General features: G+C 36.1%; 2 protein-coding genes across 2 annotated transcripts; one reads left to right on the top strand and one right to left on the bottom strand.

The window, feature by feature from the left end:
• Positions 1-257: 257 nt before the first annotated feature.
• LOC131992603 (low choriolytic enzyme) lies at positions 258-5819 on the bottom strand. The gene is made up of 10 exons (XM_059358223.1): positions 5732-5819; positions 5628-5660; positions 5472-5537; positions 4532-4581; positions 4362-4431; positions 3612-3726; positions 2670-2842; positions 1864-1945; positions 1670-1791; positions 258-537 (listed from the first exon to the last, which is right to left on the bottom strand). The coding sequence occupies exons 1-10, from the start codon at positions 5781-5783 to the stop codon at positions 350-352; spliced, it is 951 nt and encodes a 316-aa protein (XP_059214206.1). The 5' UTR covers positions 5784-5819; the 3' UTR covers positions 258-349.
• Positions 5820-7399: 1580 nt separating this feature from the next.
• zcchc9 (zinc finger, CCHC domain containing 9) lies at positions 7400-12373 on the top strand. The gene is made up of 6 exons (XM_059358182.1): positions 7400-7559; positions 8264-8667; positions 9959-10109; positions 10192-10284; positions 10366-10434; positions 12152-12373. Exons 2-6 carry the CDS (start codon positions 8272-8274, stop codon positions 12262-12264), a joined length of 822 nt encoding a protein of 273 aa, XP_059214165.1. The 5' UTR covers positions 7400-7559; positions 8264-8271; the 3' UTR covers positions 12265-12373.
• The last annotated feature ends 368 nt before the right edge of the window (positions 12374-12741 follow it).

The following is a 12741-nucleotide window of genomic DNA, read 5'->3' as shown; positions in this document are numbered from 1 at the left end:
ACTTGAATAAACACTTTGATTTTTAATTAATATTTAATATTTGTAGCAGACAGATTGCAAGAAAAGAAAATGTGTCAGGGACTGATTGCATTAAAAATTCATCTTTTTTTCATATTTTATGCAGATGGTGAGTTTGTCTTTGACTGTTTTTATTTATTTTTCAGTGCATTGATTTTCAGTGTTGATTTCCCTCAGTGATGTTGCACATAAATACACATTAACTTCCTGATGTGATGTCAAACCAGAGAACACAGATGCTGGATGTATGTTTAGTTTTTATTAATACATAAATCGGTTTACATTCCGTCTCTCTGCTGGTGTTGTTGCTCCCTCTAGTGGCAGCGCTCAGTTACTGCAGCGAGGCAGCCGGAGAGGCTGCAGGTGTTTGAACTTTCTCTGGTTTCTCTGCAGGAACTTGACCTTCGACCTTCGTCTTCACATCGTGGAACAACATGTGCATGTTTGCGTCTTCCTCCTTCTTCTCCACGCCGCCGCTCTCCGTCTCCGTCTCCGTCTCCAACTCTTTTCTTGGAGCATCTGGTGAAGAGAAGACACAACAAGAGGTAAGAATGATGTGGAAACATAATTACTCACTAATCAAACAGAAATGACTCAAATTATTCATATTATGCCATTAAATGTACCAAAAATATTAATAAATGTGGGAATTCATTCATTAAAAAATATGGGCCAGATTTAAAACTTTGCTTTTCCCCCTGTATGTATATTCCCAGGCTAATTTTTTTTCTGTATTATTTTGTTTAGGGGAATTAGTCCAAAGGGTAAATTTTAAAAAAGCACTAGATTACTGTCCAATTTCATTTCCCTAGTTTATTTTAAATATTTGGATTTCATTTTTTTTTTTTACATTAATTTAACATGTAATGATTTGTTTTGTATTTTGGGTTTTTTGAATTGATTTTACACTGAATTGTGTATTTTATTTATTTATTATTTTTTATTTATTTTTCTTTCAAGGGAATTAATTTAAAAGGTTAAACAAATAAAGAAGCACTAAATTATTGTCGTATTTAATTTTCCTGTTTTTTGGGGGTTTTTTAAATATGTTTTTTTTTTAAGATTTATTTTTACATTCTATTGTTTGTATTCATGTCTTTAATCTATTTTACACCGATTTATTTATTTTGTCTTTTCATTTTGTATAATTTATTTTATTAATTTATTATTTATTTTTCTTTAAAGGGAATTCATTCAAAAGGTTTTAAAAAATATATATAAGTGTTAAATCACTGTCTTTTTTAATGTGTTGAAATTAAATGTTTTTTGTTAATAATTGCTTTTACTTTAATTTATTTTTTTATATAATCATTTTTTGTAAATCTATTTCACACTGAATAACTTTTTACATTTATTATATTAAATTATTAATTTTTCTTTAAAGCAAATATAAATTAATTTCACATTTTAACAATTTATTAATGCCTATCATTCTTTTTATTTTTGGTACATTTAACAGTATAATAGCTTATTTCTCGAATCATTAATTGATTTTTTTTATTTTTATTGATGGAATGAGAAAAATAGATGGGTAGATCATGTTAGTTCAACGTGTAAACACAAAGTGCAGCTGAGGCAGGAAATCATTCATTCTGCAGATATTTGCTCATAAATATTTGACCGTTTAACATGTTGATGAGTAGAACTGTACCACAGCTGTAGAGCAGACGAACTCTCTGGACGTCTGTCTGCGTCAGGTTCTCTCTCTGGCCCATGCTCTCGGCCTCAGTGTTGGAGATGATCGTCGGCAGGCCGTTCATTGAGAAAAACTCTCTGACACAGAAATATTACCATAAAAAACACAAAATAACCAGCATAACTTAAAAAACGTGTGTATCTTCTTACTGTCCGTAGTGCATGATGGAGGCGACGTCATACGGGAGCTCAAACGTTTCACCTGGTTGCTTACGGAAGTTTCCCTCCATCCCTGAAACACACAGAAACATAAAAATCATGTTTTAATTCTGCACATTCATCTGCTGAATGAAGAAAGTTTCTCTTTGCTCTGTAGGGAGGAGGTCATGGCCATGTCTTTAAAGCTTGTATATTTGTTTACATTTTGGTAAATTGTCTTCGTTAAAGTATGCAGAATTAATCATTAGCAGCTCCTGTTTGCAGTTTACACCTGAATTTACAGAAAACAATCACTGGATTCATTTGACATGGAAAAAATATTAAAAACGTGACTTTTCTCAACCGAGTTCTGCATTAACAACAGTCTTTTTTTCTATAAATGTTAAGTGATGTATGGATGTTTATTCTCAGATATTATGATACCTGAGGATTGTGTGTGTGTGTGTGTGTGTGTGTGGTTGAGTTATGTCTGAGTGGGGTTTTTTTTGATACATTTTTTATTGGTTTTTCCATTTAGTTTAAAACAAACAAGCGGGTGTGGCAAGCATCAATTGAGCAATAATAGCAACAGCAACAAAGAAGATAAAATGCTAGTGTAGCATAAGAAACAAAAAATAAATAACACTGGCAATACTACCAACCAAACATAATATTGAGTGTTGAAAAATAAGACAAGAAATAAGAAAAAAAAAAAAGAATAGACATTGTTGGATATTGATTTGGCATTTCTGCTGCTGACGTGTGTGTGTGTGTGGTTGAGTTATGTCTCTGAATGTTTTTTTTAATATTTGTGTCACCTTTCATGATGTTGTGAGGCAGGATGGTGATGTGCTGCTCGCGGTCTGTCCTCGTGTGCTCGTGGTAGAAGCCGAGCGCGTGGAGCAGCTCGTGGGCGATGTTTCCCACCACACACGAGGGGCCCACGAACACACGCTGCTCGCCGCCGATGAAGCCCACGTAGGACGCACAGCTGGAACAACAGACACAACAGGTTTTTATTTTAACTCAACACACTGAAGACATTCACTTAGAGCTGGAGGAATAATGGGATTATGAAATTAATAATATTATTATATATTATTTTCCTCTGGGGAAATTCTTAAAGGGCCACGGGGGCTACTGCCGGTGTGTGTACACTATGATGAGATTCTTCAGAGACTTCAAACAATTAATACTAGTAATGTTATGATACTATATAATATACAAGGAGCACACCTACAACAAGCATTTTCCCAAGTATTTATTTATACAGCAACCTATGACCTTTAACCTCAAAATGTGTGTGTGTGTGTGTGTGTGTGTGTGTGTGTGTGTGTGTGTGTGAGAAACATGTGTATCTGGAGGAGTGTGCACGCTTATGCGCACATTTTTGTGTGTGTGTAACGAAAAATCACAAAGTTACGTGTTTGTGTGCGTGTATCTGTAATCACATCAAAGGATCAAAGGCTTTGGGGTTGACCAATCAGAGCAGAGCAATCAACAGAATTAACCGCTGCTGTAGAATGTTCCGGAACATTGACAGCAGCCAGACTTACGTCGCGAAAAATTTATATTTCATAGAGAAAAGTAATAGCACACCGATACGGATCAAACCGCACGTTTTGATATATAATTTGTAGCGGGACGAAATTTGTCGGGAAGAGGAAGAAGAAAAAATCCACAGTATAACAGTAGTGCGCTGTGCGATTGCCCCATGGCCCTAATTATAGGTTATTGAACAGTGTTAAATCTTTTCCCACCCTCTGCTGCTGACGAAGAGCAGGTAGTTTGTCTCTGAGGTTCGTTTATGGAAAGACACACAGGAATGTTCAGAAATCATCGCCATGGCAGACAGGATGTCCTCCGCACGACCCGCTGCACAAGAAAATAATAAACAGGAAAATAATAACAGGAAAATAACTGTAAAATAAAAACTGCCGAACACAGAGATAACAGTTGAAAAACAGCTGTAAAATAACTGTAAAAAATAACTAACGTGTAAAAAAAAAAAAAAAGGAAAAAACGTAAAGAAAAAAAACCCTTTAAAATAACTATAAAAATACTGTAAAATAACTGTAAAAAAATACCTGTAAAAATAACTAAGATAAATGCAAAATTACTGTAAAAAATATTGTAAAATAACTGTAGAACAACAATAAAAATAACGGTAAAATAGTTCAAATAACTGCAAAATTACTGTAAAAAATATTGTAAAATAACTGTAGAATAACAATAAAAATAACGCTAAAATAGTTCAAATAACTGCAAAATTGCTGTAAAAAATATTGTAAAATAACTGTAGAATAACAATAAAAATAACGGTAAAATAGTTCAAATAACTGCAAAATTACTGTAAAAAATATTGTAAAATAACTGTAGAATAACAATAAAAATAACGGTAAAATTGTTCAAATAACTGCAAAAAAGGCAAAATACAGTTTAAAAAAACTGAAATAACTACAAAAAAACCCCCTGTAAAGCCCGAGTAGAACTTGACGTCAGCTGCTCACCGATCTCGTCAGTGATGACGTACGGGATGTCTCGTGTCGGCCAGATGCTCTCTACAGCGTTACGGTCACTCTGTCAGGGTGAGAATAATATATAATCATTAAATGTGAAAGAGCAGGTGTAAATTATTCTCATTGAAATGAATAAACCTTAAGGAGGCTGTTTGACTCACAGGTAACACCATGTCTCCTTCCAGCACCGCGTGTTTCCTGGTCAACAGCTCTGTGAATGGTGGTGTGGTATAACGGGTCAATGACGTGATCTAACGCAGTGTCACTTTGTGTAACCATTCTTTCTTTTTTTCATAAAAATCTGATTATTTACAGGACAATAAATGTGAACTTAAATGAGAAAAAAATACAATCCATGTTTCCATTGCAACATTATGGTATAGAACAAATTTTACATAATTTGTCTAAACTTTAGAAAAAAATGGTTGTTTTAAGAATATGTTCTGCTCAATATTGATGAAATGTGCAAATGTAGAAATACTCAGAAATGTTTTTTTAAATTAAGTAATTAAATGTATAAGTCCACTTAAATACACTGCAGGTGGATAAAGTTATACAGTACAGGCCAAAAGTTTGGACACACCTTCTCATTCAATGCGTTTCCTTTATTTCCATGACTATTGACATTGTAGATTCATAAAAACTATTAATGAACACATGTGGAATTATGTACTTAACAAAAAAGTGTGAAATAACTGAAAACATGTCTTATTAAGCAAAGGGTGGCTACTTTGAGGAATCTAAAATAAAAGACATGTTTTCAGTTATTTCACACTTTTTTGTTAAGTACATAATTCCACATGTGTTCATTCATTTTATATATATATTAATTTGATGCCTTCAGTGAGAATCTACAATGTAAATAGTCATGAAAATAAAGAAAATGCATTGAATGAGAAGGTGTGTGTCCAAACTTTTGGCCTGTACTGTATGTATGTATATATATATATATATATATATATATATATATATAATTAATTTGTGGTTACACATTTGACATCTTGCCAACCCTTATTTGTCACTGACCAATATATTTATATTTTCCTTCTTTGTCCAAATCATAAACAAACAGAAATATTTAATCCATGTTGGAGTTCTGACCTTCTAGAGTCTCGGGGTTGGACACCATGTAACGTAGCGCTCTGCTGAACCAGCTCTCCCCCGATGCTGGAAAACACATTTATACATTAAAAAACACACAGAAATCTCAGTAATGTCGACATATTGATCCAACCAGGTTTAAATGAGACCTCGTACCTTGTTTATCCTCCCGTACAGGACCAGAGGCCACTGAAACACAACACAGGAGAGAAACATCAGGTTTCTGCAGAAACTACAATGAAAACATGCTGATTTCTTACCATCTTTAGTGGAATAAAGGAGCAGCAGAGCAGCGAGGACCAGAGGCAGCATGTTGTCAGAGGTCACACACACACACACACACACACACACACACACACAGACAGCAGCTTCAGCTCATCACGTTAAGTTAAATCACCTGCTGAGCTCCAGACTCAGTGGAGTTTAAACATCTGCTGTTAGTTCACTTCAGAGGGAAATATTCTTGTTTTTACTCTACTTTACTTAGTTTCTTTGCAGAATAACAGTTATTATAAAACTTTTGATTGCATATGTTGCATTATTGTAACTAAATTAAACCATTCAACCTTTATTTTTTAGATGATTTAGTCAATTACAAAAACAAAGAAACAAAGAAAGATCTAATATTGTAACCACATGTGTGCATTGTTGTATTTTATTTCAAGTTAATTTGTTCTTGATCTGTAAATACAGCACATATGTAAATATTTATAACTGCACAGCTACAACTTTTATTTAGTTTTTTTTTGTTTTTCACACTTGTTTTGGGAACATAAACGTCTGTTTCCCATGACAATAAAGCCACATAAATTGGATTTGATTTGAAATAGCTCTGGAATAATATGTCTGGAAGCTTGTGAATTTTAGCTTTATGCATTAATTATGCAGTCTTAAAGTCCACAAAATCTCTGTAATGGAATTTCTATTTTAAAAATTGACAGAAGGTCATGTCAATTTTAATTAAAAATAAATAAGTAATGCATATACTTTTGACTTGTTTTCAATTTGACATATTGATATTTTTAACAACAGTTTACATAGGGATGGCTCTATTAATCCAGTGGGCACATTGGTATTTATTTATATGTACTTGAAGTTATTTATATGTTGTTGTTTTTTTTAAATATAATTTTCTGCATTAAAAATGTATTTTTTATTTATATTTTTCTTAATTTTCTGCATATTTTTTATTTGTTTATATGTGTTTTACATAATTTTCTGTATAAATAGTTGTATTTGGTTTTATAGATATTTTTACATTTTTCTACATGAATAAGTATTTGTTTTGTATTTTATATTTTCTTAATTTTCTGCATACATTTTTTTACTTGTTTAAATATTTGTTTATATAATTTCATGCATAAATAATTGTATTTATTTATATTTTATGATATTCTGAATAGAAAAAAATATTGTTTATTAAGATTTTTCTACATTTTTTATTTGTTTAATATTTTTAAATATATCATTTCTTTCATACTTTTTATTTGTTTATATGTATATATAATATAATTTTCTGCATAAATAATTGTATTTTTTAATGATTCTCTGCATTAAAAAAATCTATTTGTGTATTCATATTTTATTTATTTTCTGCATACCTTTTTTATTGGTTTATATATTTTTTATATATAATTTTCCTCATAAGCATTTGTATTCATCTCTTCACTTAATTTGCACTATGTTGTATATTGTTTATTGTTAAATGTCTTTTTATATTCGATTTTTTATTTTTTATTTTTATCTAAAAGAGAAATCATTTTGTGTGCAATTTTTGTGGTCGGCTTTAACAAAGAAATTTCCCTGCTGTGGGATTAATAAATTCGAATCTAATCTCATCTCCATTTTCTGCATTGAAAAAAGGTTTATTTTGTCATTGTAAAAAAATATTTATTCATATTTTTAAATATTTTATATATAATTTTCTGCATAAATAATTGTATTTGAATTTGTGTCATCGTTGTCATACCCAGTCTGAACCAGCCGGGGGCGCTGCGCAGCTTTTCTGACCGTTTACGACCCGACAATAAACACGAAGAAGAAGACTTCCTGTAAAAACACAAACACATGGACTGAAAACTTCTGAAGGTAAATTTTTTGTTTTTAGCTTGTATTAATCTTTTTTAACTACACCTTCTACATGATACGCTTATTTATTATAACCCTGATGTATTAAACCACCTGACGAACCGTTAAATGCAATATATCGTTAAAAACTATGATATCGCTCTGTAATTTGGCTAGCTTAGCGGCTAACGTTAGCTAATAGTTTTCGTTAAAAAAAGAAAAAACGTCCAGAAAAGTCGTTTTTAGTTGTTTGTTAGTGACATTGTTTACTTTTCATGGTGTTTAAGTAGCAATACGAGTCAATAATTACGGATAATTTCAGCCACGTTTCATACTTTTAGCTAAAATTCAACATTAACAGCTTTTTATGCTTCAAACTACTGAAACTTAGGACGTGATATTTACTTTCCTGCAGTAAAAGTACTTATAACACATACACTAATGTACACAACTAAGTGATTAATTCTTGGAGGGTCAGAAATGAGATAATCTGATGATATTCTCTGTTTTTACAGTTTATGGCTGTGATAAATGGTGCCTTTTTAGGGATCTATTTCTTTTTATTTGGAAAACAAACCTTTCAAACCTGCTTGGGGGTTCAGAGAGTTAACACAAGCCTACCAAAAAAACATTTAAACTGCTAAATCAAATAAAAAGTAGCCAAACATGATGATGTCATCCATTATAAACTGATTCCACCTGAAATGAACCGTCTCTCTCCTCAGCTTCAGTCATGACGAGGTGGGCGAGAGCCAACAACGTCCACAAACACAAACCAGCTGAGGCCACGCCATGGAGCCAGCTGAGAGGAGCAGGAGGAGGAGGGAGAGGCCGAGGAGGAGGAGGTGGTCACCCGGGCAGTTCTAGACCAGAACCTCCTCAGAGGGACCACCTGAGAGGGACTCAGCCCGGCGGATCCGCAGTGAAGAAACCCAACCGGCCCAAGAAGGAGTACGTGAGCGAAGACGTGAACGGCTTCCTGGAGTTCCTCCAGCAGAGCGGACAGCCGCTGCCAGGAGGAGGCGCAGCAAGGAGGGAGCTCCGCGAGGAGGTAGAGACAGCTCTGAAGAAGGACAGGAGGAGGGAGGACCGGAGGGTGAAGAGGCAGACCAACAAGAAGAACAACATGGTGAGTTCACAGCAACATCAGCATGTCAAAGAGGAGGAGAGGAGACAAGGAGGGGAGAGGAGGAGGGGACAAGGAGAGGAGACGAGACGATGGGAGGAGAGAAGGAGGAGGATGAGGAGGACAGGAAAGCCTTAAACCAGAACTCCATCAGTGGAGGACTTAATATTGTTTTTGAAACGGTTTGTTTTGGACCTGATGCACCTGTAGCGCCTCCCTGAGGGCAACAGGTCAAAGGTCAGAGCAGGGTGGAGCTGTCCTTAGTGATGTTTCTGGCTCTGCTGAGGCAAAGGGAGGTGTAGATGTCCTTCAGTGATTTTAGAGGGCAGCCAGTGATCTTTTGGGCTGCCTTTACAGCCCTCTGGAGCCTCTCTCTATCCACAACAGTGCAGCTGCCGTACCACACTGTGATGCAGTATGTCAGCAGGCATGTGAAGCTGAGACGAGTTGTTTCCTGAGTTACAACAGTTGATTAAATGTTTATATCAAAGTCTGAAAGTTGGGAGTTGAGTTGGTGTCATGCTGAGAGTTTCTAGTCAGTTCTTTAAAGATTCGGGGGAACATTCAGGTTTAATGTTTAATGTGAGTGAGACGTGTTCCCTCATCAGCAGCAATGTTCATATAAACAACAGCATTAAAAAGACAGTTCACTTACACAGTAGAGTGATAAACACACCACTGTTCTGGTTTAAATAAACATTTTCCTTGTCTCTTGTTCATCTCCTTGTCTCCTTTCCTCCTCCCCCTCTCCCTTTCCTTTCCATCTCCTCTCCTCTCCTCTCCTTCCCTCTTCGCTCCTCTATCCTCTCCTGCTCCTCCTCCTCTCCTTCCCTCCTTTCCTCCTCCTCTCCCCCTTTCCCTCCTCTCTCCTCCTCCTTCTCCTCTCCTCCTCCTTCTCGTCTCCTCTCCTCTCCTCCTCCTCCTCCTCTCCTCTCCTTGTCTACTCCTCTCCTCTCCTTCCCTCCTCCTCTCCTCTCCTCTCCTTCCCTCTTCCTCTCCTCTCCTCCTCTCCTTTCCTCTCCTCCTCTCCTTCCCTCTTCGCTCCTCTATCCTCTCCTCTCCTCCTCCTGTCCTCTCCTTCCCTCTTCCTTTCCTCCTCCTCCTCTCCTTCCCTCCTCTCCTCCTCTTCCTCTCCTTGTCTCCTCTCCTCTCCTTCCCTCCTCTCTCCTCCTCCCTCTCCTCTCCTTCCCTCCTCTCTCCTCCTTCCTCACCTCCTCCTCCTCTCCTCTCCTTCCCTCCTCTCTCCTCTGCTCTCCTCTCCTCTCCTCTCCTCTCCTCTCCTCTCCTCCTGCAGCTGTGCTTTAACTGCAGGAAGCCGGGTCACGGTCTGGCCGACTGTCCTGAGGCGGACCGTGACGAGGAGATGGGTCGAGGCATCTGTTACCGCTGCGGCTCCACCGAACACGAGATCCACAAGTGTCGAGCTAAGGTGGACCCGGCTCTGGGTGAGGAGGCTGGACGCTCCCAGCTGCACGTCTGTCACCCATTAATATTCATCTTTAATCATTTTGAACCTCTCTCTAACAGGAGAACACCCGTACGCTAAGTGCTTCATCTGTGGACAGAACGGACATTTGTCCCGAGGCTGTCCCGATAATCCCAAAGGACTTTATGCACAAGGTACAAACACACATCATCACATTCTGTTTGATTTAAATGCACATTTTACAGCAGGTTAAATGAGTGTTTGTGTCTCTGCAGGAGGTTCCTGTCGGGTTTGTGGTTCAGTGGAACATTTTCAGAAAGACTGTCCAGAACATCAGGCTGCAAGTAAGTCTGAGGAAATCAAACAATGACCTCCAGCTGCTTATAAGAGCTCTAAATCTGAAGTTATACAAGTTATACTGAAGTCTTTTTGTCGTCATATTTGATCTATTTTTGGACATTTTGCAACTTTGATTGTTTTGCATCTATTTTAGTGGTTTTGCATCCCCTGGTGGTTGTTTTTCATCTATTTTGACATTTACATTACATCCTTTACATCTCTGAAGTCATTCTCTGTCTCCTTGTCGTCATTTTGTATCTAATTTTAGTCTTTTTCCTTTTCTGTGTGCTCCTTTATTGTCTTTTTGTCGTCATTTTGCATCTATTTTGGGCAGTTTTCTCAGTATCAGGTTCTTTGCATCAGTTTTTCGTCTTCTTACTTTTCTGTGGAGTCATTTTTGCATCTCTGTCATTTAGAAGCTTTTTAGAAGCATTTTTTCATCTCCATGTGGTTGTTTTGTGTCTATTTTTACATTTACATTCCATCCTTTAACAAACATTTTGCATCTCTGAAGTCATTCTGTCTCCTTGTCGACATTTTGTCCTTTGTCTATTTTTAGTCAAATCCTTTCCTCTGTGGTCATTTTGTCTCTTTTTGGTCATGTTTCCTCTCGGATTGTTCTGCATCTATTTTTATCCACTTTGCTCCTTGTAGCCATTAATCATCCAATTATAGTATTTAACCTTTTCTGTGTGCTCATTTATTGTTTTTTTGTTGTCATATTGCATCTATTTTTGGCTATTTTGCAACTCTGATTATTTTGCATCTATTTTAGTAGTTTGGCATGTCCTGCCAGACATTTAGCATCTCTTCATGAATGTTTTGTGTCTGTTAATGTTTTTGCATCAGTTTTTCGTCTTCTTGCTTTTCTGTGGAGTCATTTTTGCATCTCTTTATCATCATTTAGAAGTTATGACTGTTTTACATGCATTTTTAGTCCGTTTTTCATCTCCTTGTGGTTGATTTGCATCTATTTTTACATTTACATTACATCCTTTGCATCTCTGAAGTCATTCTGTCTCCTTGTTGTTTTGTCAATACACTACTGGTCAAAAGTTTTAGAACACACCAACTTTTCCAGAATTTAATTGAAAATGATGCAGTTTAATATCTCAGTGTACTCTGAAATTAATGCACATTTGCAACATTTAAAATTCTTTATTGAGCATGATAGTGTTTTGAAAGTAAAAAAAAGATTCAAAATCACATTTTATGTTGGACTAAAGGACTAAAAAAAGACACAAAATGACCAAAAAAAGACACAAAATGACTTACAAAGACATGAAAAGAATTTAAAAATGGACAAAATAGCCCAAGACTCCATAGAGTTAAGTTGTTAACCCATTTCTTGTTCCCTGAAAAAGGCCTACTTGTATAATTCTGAAATGTACATTATCTTTCAGTTTTGGTTAAGCTTACCTTTTTTTATTTACCTCTGGCAGTTCACCACTTACCTTTGTACCCTTTCAAGCTGTTCATTTGACTTGAACTGCTTGAATTTCAATAAAAGATGGAAAAATTGGGGTGTTCTAAAACTTTTGACCGGTAGTATATTTTAGTCAAATACTTTCCTCTGTGGTCATTTTGTCTATTTTTGGTCATGTTGCTTTGATAATCAGAAGTTCTACATTCTGTTGTATAGTATCACGTGAACCGGCTCAAACCGGTCCCTGCTGCTCCTCCTCCTCCACTGTGAGTCTTATCTATATTTTCTGGTTGCAGCTAACTCCATGACCGTCCCCTGGCTGTCCAACAACATGAGTGCAGATCACGAGGACTTCCACGTTCCTGTGAAGAAAACTAAACCCAAACAAACCAAAGTGGTGAAGTTCTGACTCTGATCTCTGAGATAAACGGACTGATTCATGTTCTTGTGCAGCGAAGTGAATCTGCAGACGCATTCTGACTCTGTGTATATTTAATAAACTGTTTCCTTCTTCTGTATATTCACAGTGTTACTTTGTTCTGGTGCTGAAACAAAACTTTAGTTATCAAGATAAAACAACAGCAGATTTACTTGTTTCTTGTCAGTTAATCTAACATCAATTTCCTGTAAAAAAAGGTCAAATTATGAACTTTTCCCAGGTCTTTAACCCATTGACGCCGGGAAAGCATTACCGCATTTCTACCATTAAAACCGGGAGCGCTGTTGCGTCACTCTACCATTAAGGCCGGGACAGTGGATATGTCATTTTGTAGTATTTGTATTTTTTTCCACCTATTTTCGGTCTCTTGGCCAATGAAATGCATCAGAATCATGATCAGAATACATGCGGGAGTGTCGCAATGCAACATTGGACTTTTCCAGAACT

The sequence above is a fragment of the Centropristis striata genome, chromosome 19 (genome assembly GCF_030273125.1).
Source record: "Centropristis striata isolate RG_2023a ecotype Rhode Island chromosome 19, C.striata_1.0, whole genome shotgun sequence".
NCBI lineage: Eukaryota > Metazoa > Chordata > Actinopteri > Perciformes > Serranidae > Centropristis > Centropristis striata.
Note: the sequence above shows the minus strand (reverse complement) of the source record. Positions and strands in the feature narration are given on the sequence as shown.

Coding starts and splice junctions, on each gene's coding strand:
- zcchc9 (XM_059358182.1), top strand. CDS start 8,272: ATGACGAGGTGGGCGAGAGCCAACAACGTCCACAAACACAAACCAGCT. Junction 8,668..9,958: donor CCAACAAGAAGAACAACATG/GTGAGTTCACAG, acceptor CTCCTCCTGCAG/CTGTGCTTTAACTGCAGGAA. Junction 10,285..10,365: donor CAAAGGACTTTATGCACAAG/GTACAAACACAC, acceptor GTGTCTCTGCAG/GAGGTTCCTGTCGGGTTTGT.
- LOC131992603 (XM_059358223.1), bottom strand. CDS start 5,783: ATGCTGCCTCTGGTCCTCGCTGCTCTGCTGCTCCTTTATTCCACTAAA. Junction 4,432..4,531: donor AAGGAGACATGGTGTTACCT/GTGAGTCAAACA, acceptor TCACCCTGACAG/AGTGACCGTAACGCTGTAGA. Junction 1,792..1,863: donor TCCATCATGCACTACGGACA/GTAAGAAGATAC, acceptor TTTCTGTGTCAG/AGAGTTTTTCTCAATGAACG.